Source organism: Erithacus rubecula (genome assembly GCF_903797595.1).
Source record: "Erithacus rubecula genome assembly, chromosome: 15".
Lineage (NCBI taxonomy): Eukaryota > Metazoa > Chordata > Aves > Passeriformes > Muscicapidae > Erithacus > Erithacus rubecula.
The window spans coordinates 63,906-80,444 of NC_136667.1; the positions used below are offsets into that span (position 1 = coordinate 63,906).

General features: G+C 48.8%; 1 protein-coding gene across 2 annotated transcripts; it reads left to right on the top strand.

Annotated features, from left to right (window-relative positions):
* The first annotated feature begins 5,487 nt into the window (after nucleotides 1-5,487).
* Nucleotides 5,488-15,159, top strand: CD40LG (CD40 ligand). 2 transcript variants are annotated; one of them, XM_079319315.1, is made up of 6 exons: nucleotides 5,488-5,503; nucleotides 9,786-9,923; nucleotides 10,733-10,775; nucleotides 11,071-11,127; nucleotides 11,370-11,432; nucleotides 13,306-15,159. In XM_079319315.1, exons 1-6 carry the CDS (start codon nucleotides 5,498-5,500, stop codon nucleotides 13,671-13,673), a joined length of 675 nt encoding a protein of 224 aa, XP_079175441.1. In that variant the 5' UTR covers nucleotides 5,488-5,497; the 3' UTR covers nucleotides 13,674-15,159. The 2 variants fall into 2 exon arrangements, with proteins under 2 accessions (XP_079175441.1, XP_079175440.1); XM_079319314.1 differs by lacking the exon at nucleotides 5,488-5,503 and adding an exon at nucleotides 7,730-7,935.
* Nucleotides 15,160-16,539: the final 1,380 nt, after the last annotated feature.

Here is a 16,539-nt window from a genome sequence, read left to right on the forward strand (position 1 = left end):
TATTTTTTAGCAATCTTGAAAGGATGGAAAGAAATCTGTAATTAAATCAATACATATGTAAATGAGCATCTGCCACAGAACCAGTTTTACTTCTTTGTGTTAAACATATATTTCTACTTATGCATTATTTGTAACATATTCTTTGTATAGAAGGGTGTTGTTAAAATGGATTTTGGCTTGATTTAAGCAATTAAATGAGTCAAATAATTCTAAGCATTTGCATGATTTTTTAAGCTGTTGCACTGGCTCTTGATGAATGATCTTGAGGCTGTCTCAACTGACAGGTACTTTGATGATTTATGATTATTCAGAAGTAAGTTTGGATAAATTATTCAGGTAATACCTAATTTTTGGATTCTCACTGATCAAATGTCATTGGATGTGAAACTAAGAATCCTTCTTTCAAGCATACATTCAGATCTGTTTTGTTTCTGGACTTCTCTAAGAGCCCGTTGGAAGCAATGGCTTCACTCATATCAGTCTAATTCCTTGGTGGCTCTAAAATCAAGTAGCTCCATTTCATTCATCTAGCATAACGGAAAAATTCTGAGAGCCTGTAGTCTTTGTGGTATGATAGAAGATACTGCTATTACCCATTTAGGGAATTAGTTTGGTCTTGCACTTTTTCTGAATGCTACAGAAAATGCATTTTTTGGTGCTGCTATATAACTCAATATCCAGGGATAAATGTGATCCATTATTTTTTGTTTGTTTTCAGAGTTTGGACCTCCCTAAATCTGTCTTCAAAAAATTTTGTGTACTCTGAGTGGGTCTCTTTGGAAAAATAATATTATTGGTGATTGTGCTGTCTGTAATTATTCATTCTGCAGTGACACTCCAGGGGTTGCTGGGCTTCTGGGTTGTGCTTTGGAGGTGCTACTGTTTGCATGGCAGGGTCAGAGCTTGAGCATCTCCTCCTAACTTTCCCTGGCATCAGCACAAAGAATGTCATCATGTCAGCAGCAGCTTTGCAGTTTTACTCTGCTCTTTTCCCCACAAAGCCCTTTGCTCTGCAGCCTGAACTGTGACTGCATCCCTGGGCCACCAGGCAGGTGAGGCAGGATGTGTGCTTGACTGCAGGGCTTCTCTGGCTTCTCCTGTCACATCACATTCCAGCATACAGACCCTTCATTTTTAGCCACAGTTTTCCAGGTATGAGGCAGGGATGGAGGTATGGATCAGGCAGGGACGGGAGCTGGAGAAATCAGTAGATGGCAGAGTTGTTCTCTGCTCTCTGCTGTTCCTCTCACAGGTTCACGGGGATTTTATGGGGGATTTTTCACCAAGATGATGCCCCAAGGCTGTAGGTATTCAGCCTGGCCAAGGAGCAAGCTGGGGCTGGAACTGGGCTGAGCATTCCCACCATCCTTATCACAGCTGAGACAGGAGTGAAAGCATGCAGGGAAAGGGCTCCATGTGATGCCAACATGGCCTGCTCAGAGCACCCCGGCTTACAGCTCTGAGGCAAAAGTGCTGCGTGACACTACTGCAGTGTCTACACATCCATGGAGGCAGTGCTTCTCTGCCTTTGCATTGTTTTGCAAGAAATTCAAGGTTGATTTTGCTGCCTCTGACCATGAATGCAGTGTCTTGGCTGGGCTCCCAGACTGAGATGGCTGCATGTGAATTTTCACCTGAGCACAGACTCCTGCTGTCCCCGGTGCTGCCTTCTCCATGGGGTCAGTTAGTCCCAAGCAGGGGCAGAGGATTCCCCCCCTAAGCTACCAGGTCAGAGCAGTGTTCCTTGTCTGCCCCTTACACCTTTGGCTGCTCACCCTCCCTGGCCCATCTCCTGCCACTGACAGCAGTGCCACTCTCTCTTGCTCACCTTGGGGCTGTGTGTGACCCCAGTGGGATCCTAGTTATCTGGAGGGTGGAGCACAAGCCCCCCAGGGGATCCAAACATCAACTAGGAGAGAGGAGAAATGACAGCAAAGGCTGAAAGGGGATAAGTGAAAAACCACAGATGTGATCCGCATAGTGGTGAGGAAAGTCCTGTGATGAGAGCCTTGTGGAGCTTGATGGCTGAAAGAGTTGGGAAAAGATTAGTGATTTGCATTAATGTTGCCTTGGCAGGGGAGTTGTGGTGTAATGGAGGAGAAACTGGTAAAATATTAAACTAGTGAATCCCAAATCTGCCTCGGGATATTGCTCATGTCTTGATAATTTCCAATCACGATGCAGATGATTTACTGAAGGATGTGCAGCCCCAGTGGCACAGCCAGCCCAGGACTCAGCCATGGTGAAGGCTCACTGCAAACCTCCTCCTATGGAGGGAGGGAAAGGAGAGAAAGGCTGAGTAGAACGACAGCTGATTAAGGTTGTGTCTTACCCACCTCCCAGGACACGAACCCACGCAAAATCCTTGGGATCCCATCCATGCCAGTACTGAACATGGCATCTCCTCCTGGACTTCGGTCAAGAGCTGTGAAACTGTCCATGGGGCACAATCGCTTGATTCATTGGCATGTCCCTGCCGGTGGCCAGGGACCCTTGTGGGGTGGTGAGAGCTGAGGTGCTTCTGCTGTGGCACGGCTACGTAGTGGCAAGGTTTGCTTGTGGAGCCCAGCAAGAGCTTGGAGCCTGTTGCAATCGCGGCTGCCAGGGGATAAGCCCCACAGTGAGGAGAGGAAGGGCAGCATCCTCCGTCTCCTCCCGAGGCTTTTGTTTTGTTTGTGTGTCCCACACGGACGCTGAACAGGCAGTCCTGTCTGCCTTTTTGTCCCGCCGGGGCAGGCAGGGAGGAAGGAGAGATGCAAGGGCGATGCCTGGTGCCTGCCCGCCCACCCATCGCGCTGGCACCGCCAGCCCTGCAGCCTCCCCTGGTTTTGCTTTCCCCCACTCCTCCCATCTCCTTTCACAACATGAAAAGGCAGAGCCTCGCCGGGGCGTTTCACTGCGGTTCGGATGGGCGCAGCCCCCCGCAGCCCGAGCAGGGAGAGCAGCTCGCAGCACCGGACGGAGAATGGGGGAAGGCACGGGGTGTTCTGCTCCCTTCCGCCGTGACTCAGGCAAGAGGGGCTTGTTTGGCAGGGCCGGGGCCGTGGTCCTCCCCACATTGGGCTCTATTTTTAGGAAGTTGGGAGAAGTAGGTGCAGCCTTCACAGCAAAAAGTTTCTAGTGCTATTTGTGGTTTTGCAGCTACAGCAAAGCGCAGCATCAGCAGTTCTGAGGCCAGGTGCTCTCTGTGGCTCAGCACTGCAAGGCTGGCATTGTCACCCAGATGTGGCATGAAAGCCACATGCCGTTCGGGGCCCTCCATCCTCTGCGGGATCACTGGGGCTTGTTTCTTTGCCATTTCCTGCTCTCCACCCACTTCAGTCCCCTGGGGAAAAGGCTGGCTGGGGGTGCATCTGCAGGGAAAATGCAGTGGCGATGATACTGCATATCTGATCTACTTGCTGGGACCACCTGTGTTTACATCTGCTGGAGCTTGGAACTTTTGGTCATCTCCATATGGGTTTCTCCAGGGCTGAGGACCATGGCAAACAATGGGGCTGCAGCCTACCATTGCTACCATGGTGGCTACAGCCAGCATATTCTGCTCTTCTCTTCCACAGGGGAATGTAACTTTCATAAGCATTGACATGTTTTTCTCTCAGTGAGACTGCTTCTTATTGCTCTGGACCCTAAGAGTTTTCTTTTATTTGACTGAGGTAGATAATAAACAGTAATGCAACCTTTCCTTCTCTGGATGCTGGTGATGTTTTCTGTGCTCTGGCTATTTCTGTTCCCTCTTCCACTCTGATGACAGTTTTTTCCTGGAGACATGAATGCTCAGAAGATAGAGGAGAGTGAAAAATCTTAAGAAGTGAAAAAGCAAATTGCAGAAAAGTTCAAATTTCCCTTCTGCCTCTAGCCCTGGGCTGAAGGGCCTTAATTTAGGTTTCTCTCATAGATTCCTTTCTGCATCCCTCCCACGGCATTGCAGGCAAACTCCCTCTCTGACTCAGAATAAAATCTTCTTTTTGAGTGTATTGTTCTTAGCACTGCACAGCACTGAACTTTTGTAAATTGTAAAGAGCGTGTGGGGCAAGCATCGCATTTTAAAAAGCTAGTCAAGAAACCACAGCAGGCACCCAAAAAACCCAAAAAAAATCACTCTCTTCTCAGCAGCTTTCACCTTGCTGCCTTCAGAGATGCTCCCAGCCTTTGACAGATCACAGGGCCAGGCAACCGGATATTTTCTCGGTAAACAAAACTCAGAACCCCAAAGACAAGTGGAGACAATTTGCTGATCAGTGGAAATACCACAACTAGGGCAATAGGAATGCAAGCAATGGATCACATTTTCCCATTGTCTCATCCGGGGTTATCTGGCTGGAGGAACTGTGCCAGTTTGGGTTTACGAGTGGGTGGGCATGGTTGCGTTCAGAGAGTTTGGTGGGAGGTGTAAGAAAACCCAGTAGGTTTCTTGGTGATGGGCTCGTCACCAGGTGAAGATATGACTTCATTTTCCCTGGGATTATTTCATGATTATCCCATACTTCTGGTGTTGGGTCCTCTCTTCCCTGCCCATCATCTCTGGATCATGCCCCACTTTCCTAAAGACTGTGTTCCCTGCTCTGCTATGCTCCCCCATGTTCCTACAGCAGCCAAATAATCAGGGATACACATCTTCCCCATCCCTACTATCCATGTGAGGTGGCAACAGAGCATGTCCCAAGGGGCCAAGGATCACACATACATACCCTGCTACAGGTCCCTGAGTTGCCTTGCTCTGAACAGCAACGGTGCCAAAACGGCTTACTGGGGAATCTGCCTGCCACAGGGCTTGGTCAGCTTCTCCTGTCTGATCCACCACCCCCGGCAGAGCAGCCGTGGTGGTGCAGGTTGAATGGGAGAAGCCTCAGGACCAGGTGCTGCAGAGTGGATAGCTCCCTAGGGTTGGTCCCCTCAGCTGCACCAGCAAGGGGTTGGATTGCTGGTGTGAAGCAGTGGTTTCCTGAAGAGGAGCTGCTGCTGCTGAACCTCTGCCATGATCCCCACTCTCATATTTTCCACCTGGTTTCTCCTATCAGGGTGCTGCCAAGAAGCAACTGAATTTCCTGGTTTGCAGCACAAGCTGGCGAACCAGTGATGCTTTTTGCTGGGTACACAAACCTGGAGCCTTTCCCCATGCTCCTCACCAAAACTGCCAGCCCATCCAAGGTTCCAGCCTTCTCGTCAAGGTTCATGCAATGGAACCGGTGTCATGCTTGGGCTTTTCAACATTTCCTACAGGTTCTTCTCATTTCAGGGAAGCAGGTGGCTACAGGGAAATGTCTTTGGAAATGTTTTGTCTGCTGTAGAAAGCCAGGGCTCAGGAATATCTGTGCAAAAACAACACTCAGTGCTGCAACACTCAGCACTGTGGTTTCACACGTTATTGGCTGCCTCTGTCCCAACACATTTGGGAACAGTATTAAATGATGACTTGTCATGTAATTTAGTTTCACATGTAGTGACTTTCCCCAGATGTGTCAAATTTAGAGGAAACGCTAAAGAGCCCTGGAAAATGCTGGTGAGTGTGATGGGGCTAAGGCAAAGCAGGAGGACTTTGGGGAGCTGGTGCTGCTCCCCACTGTGGCCTTGTGGGCCCCAGCTCTTTGGGGTATTATTGGGAATTTTCAAACGGCATTCTGACTGTGGCAAACTTGCCATGGGAGGGACAGGATGCAGAAGCTTGACATCAGACCAGATGCCTGAGAGGAGGCCAGGCTTGGTCTTTCCAAAGGCAATTTTAAGACAAAAAAGAAATAAAATTAAGCATTTGACAGTGACCCCAGGCTGTGTGTGGGCTTCATCCTCTGCAGAGTAAGAGTTGCAGGCCTGAGGGACCAGGTCCAAAGCTCAGTGATGCTGAGGAGACCCTCCCTGGTGACACAATTAATGTATCCCCAGCACTGTTTGGGTCACCTTGCTGCTGCTGGGAGGACACTCCTGAGTAGACTGGGAAGCTCTGGTGAGCCAAGCAGCAAGACATCCCTTGGATGGGCAGGGTGTGTGCGGAGCCCTCAGGGTACAGGCGCTCGGGGATGGGACACCAGCAGCTTGTCTGTCCTCTAGAAGGCAAAAGGGGGGCTGACCTCGGAGCTGGCAGCCTCTTCCAAAAGATGAGCCCTGCCTCTCACTGCAGAGGTGTGACAGTCCTGGCAAGCTGAAGGGTTACATGACTCCAAAGCACCAGCTGGGGCCTCAGCCCAAGCCATCCTCTGCCCCGTTACTCAATTGCTGCCCACAAAGACCCTGAGCCATCCCACACATGTGATTAGGATGTTATATTTAGGAGCTCAGTGATGCGCTAAGGTCAAACCCTGATTCAGTTGCAGAGGTGTTTGTGCTTTGTTATCAGCATTTGCATTTGCAGCTCACAGCACCTTAACCACATAGGGCAGGATGCGGGAGAGAAGGCAGAGAGCAAAAGCAGCTGCTGAACTCCATCCTGCAGTCCTCTAAGCAGCCCCAAAAGGCACTGTGTACCCTCCTCTCCTGGGGCTGCTGAAAAGCAGGACCTGTTCAGCACCCCCCTGCCTTTGCAGGATCCAAACCTGTATTGGCTGTGCGCACATCTGATAACATCTTCAGCAGACCACTTTCAAAACAATTCTACATGATGGTTGATGAAGCCTTCAAACCAATGCCACAGCCCTCCTCAACACATTCTTGCAGCCCCCCTCTTCTGCATCCCAAAAAATCCCCAAATTTATTCTTTTTACATGAAGAAAATGAAGGCTGTCCCCCATTACAAGCAATGACAACCCCCTGGTATTTACTGTATATTATTTTAGCAGTGTTACATGTACTTATGCATGTTGGAATCCTGAAGAGATGGGGGGCAGGACTTCACCTTCCTGCAGCCAGCTCAGGAGGGGTTGGGCTCTAGAGGGGACACGGGTTTCTCAAACCTGCACAGCAGTGATGCTGGGAGATCAGAAGCTGGCAGTAGTATCTGGCATTCCCAACAGCCCTTTTCATGCCTAGGTACATAGATACAGATAACAGGGATAAGTGGGGCAGGGGATGAGATGGCTTGGGCCCTCGGGTACAGGGTGAGCACCTCAGTAGGGTATCAAGAAAGCTGCTTAAAACTTATCTCTTCAAAGTGATGGCCAAGCACCAAGCCCAAAGTCCCACTGTCAGCTGAGGAGCATGAAAGCTGTGCCCACACCAGGGTCACAGTGTCTGTGGAGATGGTACTTTCTCCCAGATCATCCAGCCTACCTAGGCAGAAACATCACCCAGGGGCAGCATAAGGCAAAGCAGAAACCAGCAGAGCCCACTTGCCTCAGCCATGCATCTTCACTACAGAAATCATCCTTCTCTTAAAGGAAATGAAAAGCAAAAAGCCATTCTTTGTCTTCTGAGAAACAACCAAATTTCTGAGTGTTTCCCAGTCCCCAGCAGCCCACAGTACTGCTCAGCAGCTCTGCACCTTTTATTCAGTCTTCATTTCTTTTAAGGCAACTTGCCACAAAACTTTCATCCACAGCAGTTAAAAAAACCCACGAGGGAATATTTTGGAGTGATTCAAGGGCAAATACAAATATATGAAATAAGAACCTCTCTCTGTTTCTGGTAGAAGAGTAGGAAAAAGCATGGAAGTGCAACAGAGAAGAAAGCCTAAGGAACTTTTTGTTGTTGTTTTTGTGGGAGATGGTACTGAACAAACCTACCCACTACGAAGTGCTTTTTCCAGGAAGTGTAGGTTGCTGTACCTGTATCTCCTGCGCAGCTCTGCAGTTCTCATGCTACTTGCGAGCAGCGCATTTGGAGGAGCCCCAGCAACGTGCACGGAGGATGAACGAACCCTATGGCCCTGAGGCACCTCGTCCCATCAGCAGCACATCTTCTGGCATCATGAAAATGTTCATGGGCTTCCTTGCTGTATTTATTGTAGTGCAGACCATTGGGACTGTGCTCTTCTCTTTGTATCTCCACATGAAGATGGATAAGGTAAGCGGAGAGAGAAGGTTGTCTCTGTCTCTGCTGAATTGCTGGCATGGTTTGACTTCAGCTCTGGTGATATCTGCTCACCAAGAGGATGAACACGGTGGAAGATGGTGCTGACCACTGCATGGAGACAGCAGTATTATTTATCACACCTATGTTCTCACTTCTGCTTTAATTTGCCATGGAGGAATATGTGGGAGAAGAGATCTGATCCCCTTGTTAACAAAAAGAGAATGACCAATTGAGAAGAGATGTTAAGAGTAAACCTGGTAGCTGATGGCTACCAGGACAAGAGGGTGTGGTTTAGATAAGCAAATGGCTATTTTAGGCTTGGTGGTGTTTTTTGTTTAATTTGTAGTGCTTACTAGCACAGTGACGGTAACTGAGATGATGAAATGTCCAGAAATTGATTTTTTTTTTTTTTTAGTGTTTCAGTGATTTTACCAACATTTCATTTCAGATGCTGTCTTTCAGTTTATGGAAGAAAAGACTGGACCTTAGTACTTTCTCAGTTTTTGAAGGTACACAGTACCAGTGATCCTGCCCCATACTTAGGACAATATTTACCAAAAAAAGTTAAAGTCTGGAAAGCTATTTTTGAAGTTGGTTAAGGCCACAGCTGCTCTGCAGGATGCCTAAAATCACCAATCTAAAGCTATTTTCCTTCAAGCCAGAAACAACTGCCAGCTAAAGAAAGACGTGCCTAACACACAGAATGCGTTTTGCTCACCGGATACACTGACATGGTGGATGCTACTGATTATTACATGTTTCATTTCAACTTAAATTGAAATTTAAGTGTGTGGTTTCTGATCTACAAGGGTGGAGAGCAGTGTTGAGCTGGGGGGCTTTAATATCAGAGGGTTGGAAGGGAACTTACTGCATGGAGGTTGCAGGCTGTCGTGAAGGCGTGTAGAGGGTCTCTGGCAGAGGGAAATGTGACTGTAGGGGGGCATAGCTGAGGATCAGAGGCAACTGAAATGCAGTCACAGGTGGCAAGAGGGTTCCAGTTGCCTTCAGAGCTTGTGGCAGGGCTTCAAATGTCACCCTCCACACCCTAGTGCTGCCTATGCTGAGCTCTCTGCCTGACACTGTGTCCTCATGATCAGCTGCACTTTCTCTTTACCATTTAACTGAATGTTAGGTTTTTACAGAAACAAACAAACAAAAACAAAAACCAACCAATCAACCAAACAAACAAAAACCAAACAAAAAAACCTTCCCAACAGATGTAAATTTAAAAATCAGTATCAGCATTTTATTATTTTCCTCTTGGCTCTCTGATTAATTGATTTATTTATTTTAATCTGAAGATCTTGACACAATTCAGCCCCAACCTATGCGTAGTTTTGTTTTGCTGGCAATGCTTTTAGTCAATAAACGAGCAGAAAAAGTTCAAAGCCCCCCTGTGTGAACAGGGCAATGAGGGGCTGAGTGAGCATCCCATGCCTGCTGGGGCCATTGGAGAAGGAGCTGCAAAGCCCAAGCCCCTGAGCTATCCCCTAGGATTTCTGTGACTTTAGGGAAAGTCAGAGAGGCACATTTAAATTAATTATCAAGGTGACAAAAAATAGATGCTGAGCAATCCTCCTCTCACCTAGCATTGTCAGTTGGGGTGAGCTCCATGGGTTCAATTCTCAGTGGATGAGGGCACAGATGCTGTGCTGGGTATCTGGTGGGATCTCTTGCTGCCCACAGTTTGTCTTCCCATCTCATCCCAGTGCTGAACATCTGACCCTAAGCCTCCCAGGCTGGATTTATTGCTGGCAGAAATGCAGCATGGCTCTGCTGCCAGCTGTTGCAGTTTTCCTATCAACATTCCATTGACCCTCCCTTCTCTCCCCTGTTGGCAGATGGAAGAGGTGTTGAACTTGAATGAAGATTACATCTTCCTGAAGAAAGTACAGAAATGTCAGACAGCAGAAGGTCAGAAGTCAACATTATTGGACTGTGAAAAGATTATAAAGGGCTTCCAGAACATCCAGTGCAAGGTACTTGCTGTTGGGTAGATAAAGATCTCACTGAAGGGAAAGGGGCTCCCAGCCATACATAGAGCTTCATCCCAAGCTTTTTTTAAAAAAACCATGGGTGCTCTTTACTTTAGGGCTGTGCAGCACCTGCCCTTTTTTAGACGTATTCTTTTTACACTACATTAATGTATTTGAAAAATCTCATTGATTTTTTTCCTAAAATGCTTTTGATCAGAGCACATCCAGCTGCATGGTATGTTTAGGGCTTGTGGTGGGTGGCATGGAGCTGCAGCCCCCTTGGATCTGCTCCCTGATTTCAGTCTGAAAATAACTCATTTTCTGCTGTCTGGCACCTTGCTCCAGTCCTTTGCTGGGTGGCTGTGAGGATGCTCATGGCCACCTGCCACTGGGAACACTTTTCTGCCCACTTTGTCCAGGTGTCAGTGACAGTGCAAGGCTTTGGCCAGGAAACAGAGCTCCTGGCAACCAGTGAGAAGCATGAGTGTGCATTGTCTCATGAAAAGAAGATTTTTCTTATTTGTTTCAATAAACTTTAATCTTTCAATAAACTTTACCCATCATTTTAATTTAATAACATCTAAGACCATAAACCCTACAAACTCCCTGCTGCAAACAGCCCATTGTCATGTGTAAATCTGGGGAAGGTATAAGAGGAGGCTCTCTGGTTTGTGTATCCTCTGTCAAGAGCTGACAGGGCTGTTGGAGCCAAACACCACCAACCCCAGCCATGACAAGAGCATCTTTTATATAGAACCTTTCAAAATCATTGATTTTTTAAAAAAAAACATGTATTTTTGCTGTTGCAACAGGACAGACCCCTCAAGGAGCAGCCCAAGTTTGAAATGCAGAGAGGTGAGTTTCCTGGTGTAACCAGTGCACTCATGGCTTGCTGTGGCAGGAGGAGTTCCTTGGCCTGGGAAGGGGTTTCCTTCAACTGCCCATGAGTTTCTCAGGGCATGGTGTGGAGGCAGGGGATGAGTTGAGGTTTGGAGCATCCCCATGGGGGTAGGACTGAGCTCAGAGTGGGGTAGCAGAGGGAGATACTGGGCTGTCTCCCCAGTGCAGGTTCATCTGGGTGCCAGAGTAGACAGTTGGAAGTTGTTGAAATCCAATCCAAAATTAAATCTGTGGCCTTTTTACATCACAGGTCCTGAGCACCATGAGCTTTCCCATTTGACACACAAGAATGAGTCATCTGTGGCAGGTGAGATGTGGGCACATCCAGGTCCTGTTCCAACGACAGGTAGGGTGGCACCATCTCCTCTGTAGGCTTTATCCATCAGAGGCTTCACCTCAGAAGCACCTGCAGGTCTTTGCTGAGTGGAGGCCAAGTCCTGCCTCACTCAGGGTTGAGATCTGGACTGCAGAGAACCATTTAGGGCGGAAGGTGCTGCAGTCCCTGCAAGTCCCCAAGGCATCAATAACAGTGACCTTTTTAAATTGCAGCAGAGAAGAGGGAGCCAATTGCAGTTCATCTGGCAGGTCAGCAGAGCAGCAAGGCAGGCTCAGGTAAGACAGACTCACCCAGTTCTATCTCAGCCGAGGAGTCGGAGGGACACAGCAGTGTGCATTCACAGTCCAGGGACAGAGCAACTCTAGCACAAATGTCTGTCCCCAAAATACAGCAAGCCTCCCAGGGGTCACATCACCACGTGCTCCTGTGCCACGTGGGGCTCGCACATCCTCCTGCCCTCAGTAGTCCTATGTGTGCCTTCCTAGAAATGCACCACAAGGGCTTAATCTTCCCTGGTTTTTTTTATCAGTGGAAAACTTTTTATCTTTGTATTTAAGGAAAACAAGCCCCCGCCTTTTTTTTGTCCTTAAAATGGATCTTTTTGCTCTCCTGGCCATCTCTTGTGGGAGTGGCTGCTGCAGGAGGGCTCTGCTCGCATTTGCATTTGCTAATTTAATCCTCTTCTCACCCATAGTGGTCCTAGTAGCAATGTGGGCTGCCTGAGGGCTTTACAGTCACAACATAGGGCTCCAAACTGATTTAGTCAAGTTGAAATATTTCACAGCCATGGCCACATTAGGTTTGAGAGATATACATGAGTCCTTTGGCATTTGTACGTGCCACTGTATTGACTGTGGCTGCTCTCATTGCTCTGTCCCCCAGCATAGCTATAGCTGAGAGACTTCCCTCAACAGGAGGGATTACCAAAGTGAGTATGAGCTTGCAAGGTCAGTCACTCCATCTGGAAAGGATTTTACAATCCGAGCACTTCTGATTTAATTCTGGAGTGACTGATAGTAATCAGCAACTGCTCTTTCCATCTTTGACGCAGCATTTCACCCAGAGCTCAGTCTACCTGCGGAAAGCTTAATGTTAGATAAGATCAAAGAAGTGAGAAACTCGCTGTGTTTTAAAACTCCCTACTCAAGCACTTGTTGAGCCTATAAAGCAGGGTCCAGACAGCAGCAGTCGCCTAGAGCTCAGCTGTGGGGAAATGCCACTGTGGGATGCTTGGTCATGGCCCATGGGCTGCATGGCCCCCCCAGGAGTAACGTGGCACACTGTCTCTGGGCTGGGGCAGTTGAAGCCATTATTCCCCTTGGAGCCAAGATGCTCCCCCTGGCTGCTCTTCCAGCTGTCTCTGTAGGCTGTGGAAGGCAGAGGTCCGAATTCCAGAGGCTGTGGCTGAATTCAGCCCCTACAGCCATGGCTTCCAGGTGTCTGTACAGGCTTATCTGCACCAACTACATGAGCCATCCTGATGACACCAAAAGTGTCCCAAAAATCCATGGCATCACCTTATCTGTGTGAACCGTGGTCCTGCCAATGGGAAGCAGCACCCACTGCACTAAGCCCTTGCAGCTCTGCACCCAGGCAGGATAGCAACTGTGCAATGCTAAGTTTTGTACTTCCTTGGTAAAGCATCACCGTCTCCAGAGTCCAAGAGGAGGAAGGGCTCTGGAGGAAAGGCAGCCCCCAGCTGGGAAAACTGGGATGGGAGGCTCTGACAAGCAGAGTTGCAGCATATTTTGGTAGTGCTCTGAGGGCTTGGAGGGTGTCCCACTGGAGTCCATGGAGGCAGCAAATGGAAATGACACAGTTTGGTCTGCTATGGTAAACATAGGCAATCCTCCTTCCTAAACACTTCTTATACTTAGCTAGAGGAAGGAAGCTAAATTTTCCTCCACTCACATATAGAGTCAAGGCTGACAAAGCCAGTGATCAGCAACACGGGTTAAACTTGCTTTGGCTTGGGGAAGGGTCCCTGCTCCCCTGGGCTGGGAATGGTGTCCTGAGCTGGCTACCCCACTAACTGCACCCTGCAGACTGAGGCTTTGAGGCCAGATGTCTGTGGGTATCCCCCCAAATCAGCTTGCCAAACTGGAAGTCTCTGTGTCCGAGCTCACCTGCCATGCTCTCTCCCTACAGTGCTGGAGTGGAAGGAGACCATGTATGGCCCCACAAGCAGCTTGATATCCAACAAGGAGGGGAAACTGAAGGTGGAGGAAGCAGGACTCTATTACATCTATTCCCAAGTCAGCTTCTGCACCAAAGAAGTATCTTTGGCACCCTTCACCATCTATATTTATTTGCATATCCCCAAGGAAGAGGACCGGCTCTTGCTGAAGGGACAAAAGACACAGAGCATCTTGAAGTCCCTCTGTGAACTCCAGTCCATCCGTGTGGGAGGTGTCTTCAACCTCCGGGAAGATGACATGGTCTTTGTCAATGTGACAGACTCCACAAAAGTGAAGTACAGCCACGGCAACACCTACTTTGGCATCTTCAAGCTGTAGTGAGGAAAGGGCTGCCCTGAGCTGGGAATCCAGCTCAACTTTCTTGATCAAAGCCTTTCCCTTTTCCCCTTATTTATGTTCTCTGCCTCTCTATTTTTCTTGTTTCTTAATTTGTATTATTTTGTTATTTATTAATGAGGGCCAAGGGGCCCTGAGAACACAAATGGAACAAAGTTTGAAACTGTTATTTTTTGCTGTCAGATTTTTTTCTTTCACAGCCAGTGATTTGGTACATGCTGGGGTTGTGTGTCTGGGTCCACCACAGCCCACATTCCTGGCAAGGTCGATGTCCCTGTTTTGTTACAAGATCTTTGTTTACCAAACTCAGCCATCAACATTTCTTTCCTAGAAATGTAGGATGGCTCAGGGCACTTCAGCCAAGCTGGGTTCATATGTACCTCCAGCACCAATCTGCTTACAAGCATCAATAGAAAAACATAAAAAGACTTGGGAACCTCTCCTCTAAAGGAGCCAGTAAGCCCAGCACTGTCTTTACATGGTAGCTGCTGGTGAGGCAATGTTGTCACCCCAGCTGTGTGCTGTGTTTGGAGAACCCCCTTTTTTTCATCCATGCCTGCCTGTGAAACTTAACCAACTTCCTCAGGGTGGCACTGCCTTGGCTGTTCATACTTGGTGACAGTCACTCCGACTGACAGTCACAGAGGGGTCTTTGCTTGCTGAGGGAGGACTGCAGATTTCAAGGCAGAGAGAAGGTAGGGCAGTAGTGGTGGTCTGCTCTTGGTGGCCTGAATCTGTTCACCAGACTGTCAGCCCACCTCTGCAGGCAGAGGAACATTTGCCTGTGGACAATTTCACTCCCCCATGGAAGGGCAACTGGGAGCCATCATCAAAACTGGAATTGCATCTTCTCCTGAGACCCCTCCTACCCAAGGAGGAGGACCAGGAAAGCATGGAGATGACAAGACCACCTGCTTCTTCCTTCCAAAGCACACCTACAGAGCATCTTCTGGCTGTCCTCAGTGAGGATGTGTCCACAGTGGCACTTTTCCTGGAGCTCCAGGAGAGCAGGACTGTGCAAATGGGCTGAACACCACTTGAGCAGGGGGTGCCTGGGTGACACTGCACACTAGGGTCTTCTCAACCCTCTTCTCCAGCTTGGTCTGCAGGGAAGGGGATCAGGCCACAAGGACATCAATGCAGCATTTTAAAAAACATTTGAAGATTACACATGTGACAAGCCTGAGGTTTTTGTTATACAGATCACACCTAGAGTGTCAAAGTTTGGAAATAATGCCAACAGGTTTGCAAAAGGAAGAGCTTCCAGATTTTGGCAGTCTTTAGGCTTTGTTGTGCTGGAGGCTTCAGGTCTGGTCCTAACATGGTGCTCAAATGCCACCAGTGGTGGAACAGAAGGGGCACTCTTTGCACAGCTCATTGCAGAGCTAGGTGCCCAGCACAGCCCCTTCCAAAGTCAATGGAGCTCAGGGACTGTCTGGTTTCACTATAATGTAGTAAGTAGTTTTTGGCTCTTTTCCAAAACTGCCTAAATTTTTTAGGGGATGGACCACGCTTGTCAGACATATTGTATAAAGACTATCTATTAAGCTAAACCCGTCTTATATTTCTAACGAGCTTCTGTGTGCCAGAGGACTGTGCATGGCTGTAGCTGTGTTTTGCAGCATAATTCAGTGGTTTTGGATCCCGCTTCCACAGTGTGGGGTTTCTTCCACTGATCACTCTACAATTAATACAATTAATTTTATCACCTATGAATTAAGACATAGGTGACTCTGTATGATTTGAACACCACTCACCCTTCCCAGCCCCAGGCTGATTTCACAGGATCCTGCATGGGGTCAGGGGCCAGTGGTGTGGTACTGGGGGTCACACTGGGGATAACCAGTCCTGGAAGTCTTCAGGGGCACCCATTCCAGCACAGTCCTTGAGGCACCAGGGCCAGGCAGCACTAGGGACGTTTTGGCAGGAGAAGGAGGCAGAGCCCCTGTCCTGGGAGGGCAGTGCGCACGCAGGCTGAAGTCCCCAGCACAACTGTGAAACAGAGGGCTGGGGACTAGTGCTAACGGGATTTAGGACACCTGACTCAAAGATGATAACTCCTGCCTGTCCTAAGGCCATGGAGCTCCAGGGATGTCTCTGCTTTGGAGCAGAGGGATGAGGGATGGATGCTGCACATGATGTGTGTGGGGCTGGGCAGCTACTGCCTCCCACAGTGCCCTGTTGTTGTGTGGGTCTGACCACATCCCTGCTGCTGCTGCTGAAACTCAGCCAGCCCTGGGGGACGGGCTCCTGGAGGCACTGCTGGGCTGCCTGAAGAGCCACAAACCTCCACAAGGGAGGTGGAGGTGCTCGGTCTTGGTGGGAGTGTGGGTGGAAGCTACAGGACAAACCAAAGATGGTGCAAACTGGAATAGTCTGAGGCAGGAGGAGAAGCTTGGAGCAAGTAGGCAGGGAGGAGAGAGCTGTGAGACACTTGTGTGTGGCCAGAAACCTCCAGGAGTGCAAAACCTGCTCATCACAGGCAAAGAGAAACTGTGATCAGTGCACGCTTTGAAGCCTCCTGCAGCCCCCAGCCTCCTGGGCCAAGAGATCTTGGGCTGGGCTGCGATCCCCAGCCCAAATGACTGGGCAGGGATCCAGGAGCTGCAAATTGCATGGTTGAGGAAAACAATTACAGAGGGGAGGAGAAAAACAGTCATTAAACAAGTCCATAAATTCTGCAGCAAGGGTAGCAGATGCCAACTGTCACCTCCCCTGCCTGTGGGCTGCCCACTGACCCCAGCCCTGCCCACACCACTACCTTTCTTAGGGCTTTTGTTTCTTGCCTCTGTTCCTTACTTGGCAAAAATCATGCGATTCAGATGTGAGGTAGTGTGTGAGAAGGGAC

Bases quoted from the DNA above. Each gene is read 5' to 3' on its own strand.
- CD40LG (XM_079319314.1), top strand. From the start codon at position 7,780: ATGAACGAACCCTATGGCCCTGAGGCACCTCGTCCCATCAGCAGCACA. The intron at 7,936-9,785 runs GTAAGCGGAGAG...CCCTGTTGGCAG, and splicing joins TCCACATGAAGATGGATAAG to ATGGAAGAGGTGTTGAACTT. The intron at 9,924-10,732 runs GTACTTGCTGTT...CTGTTGCAACAG, and splicing joins TCCAGAACATCCAGTGCAAG to GACAGACCCCTCAAGGAGCA.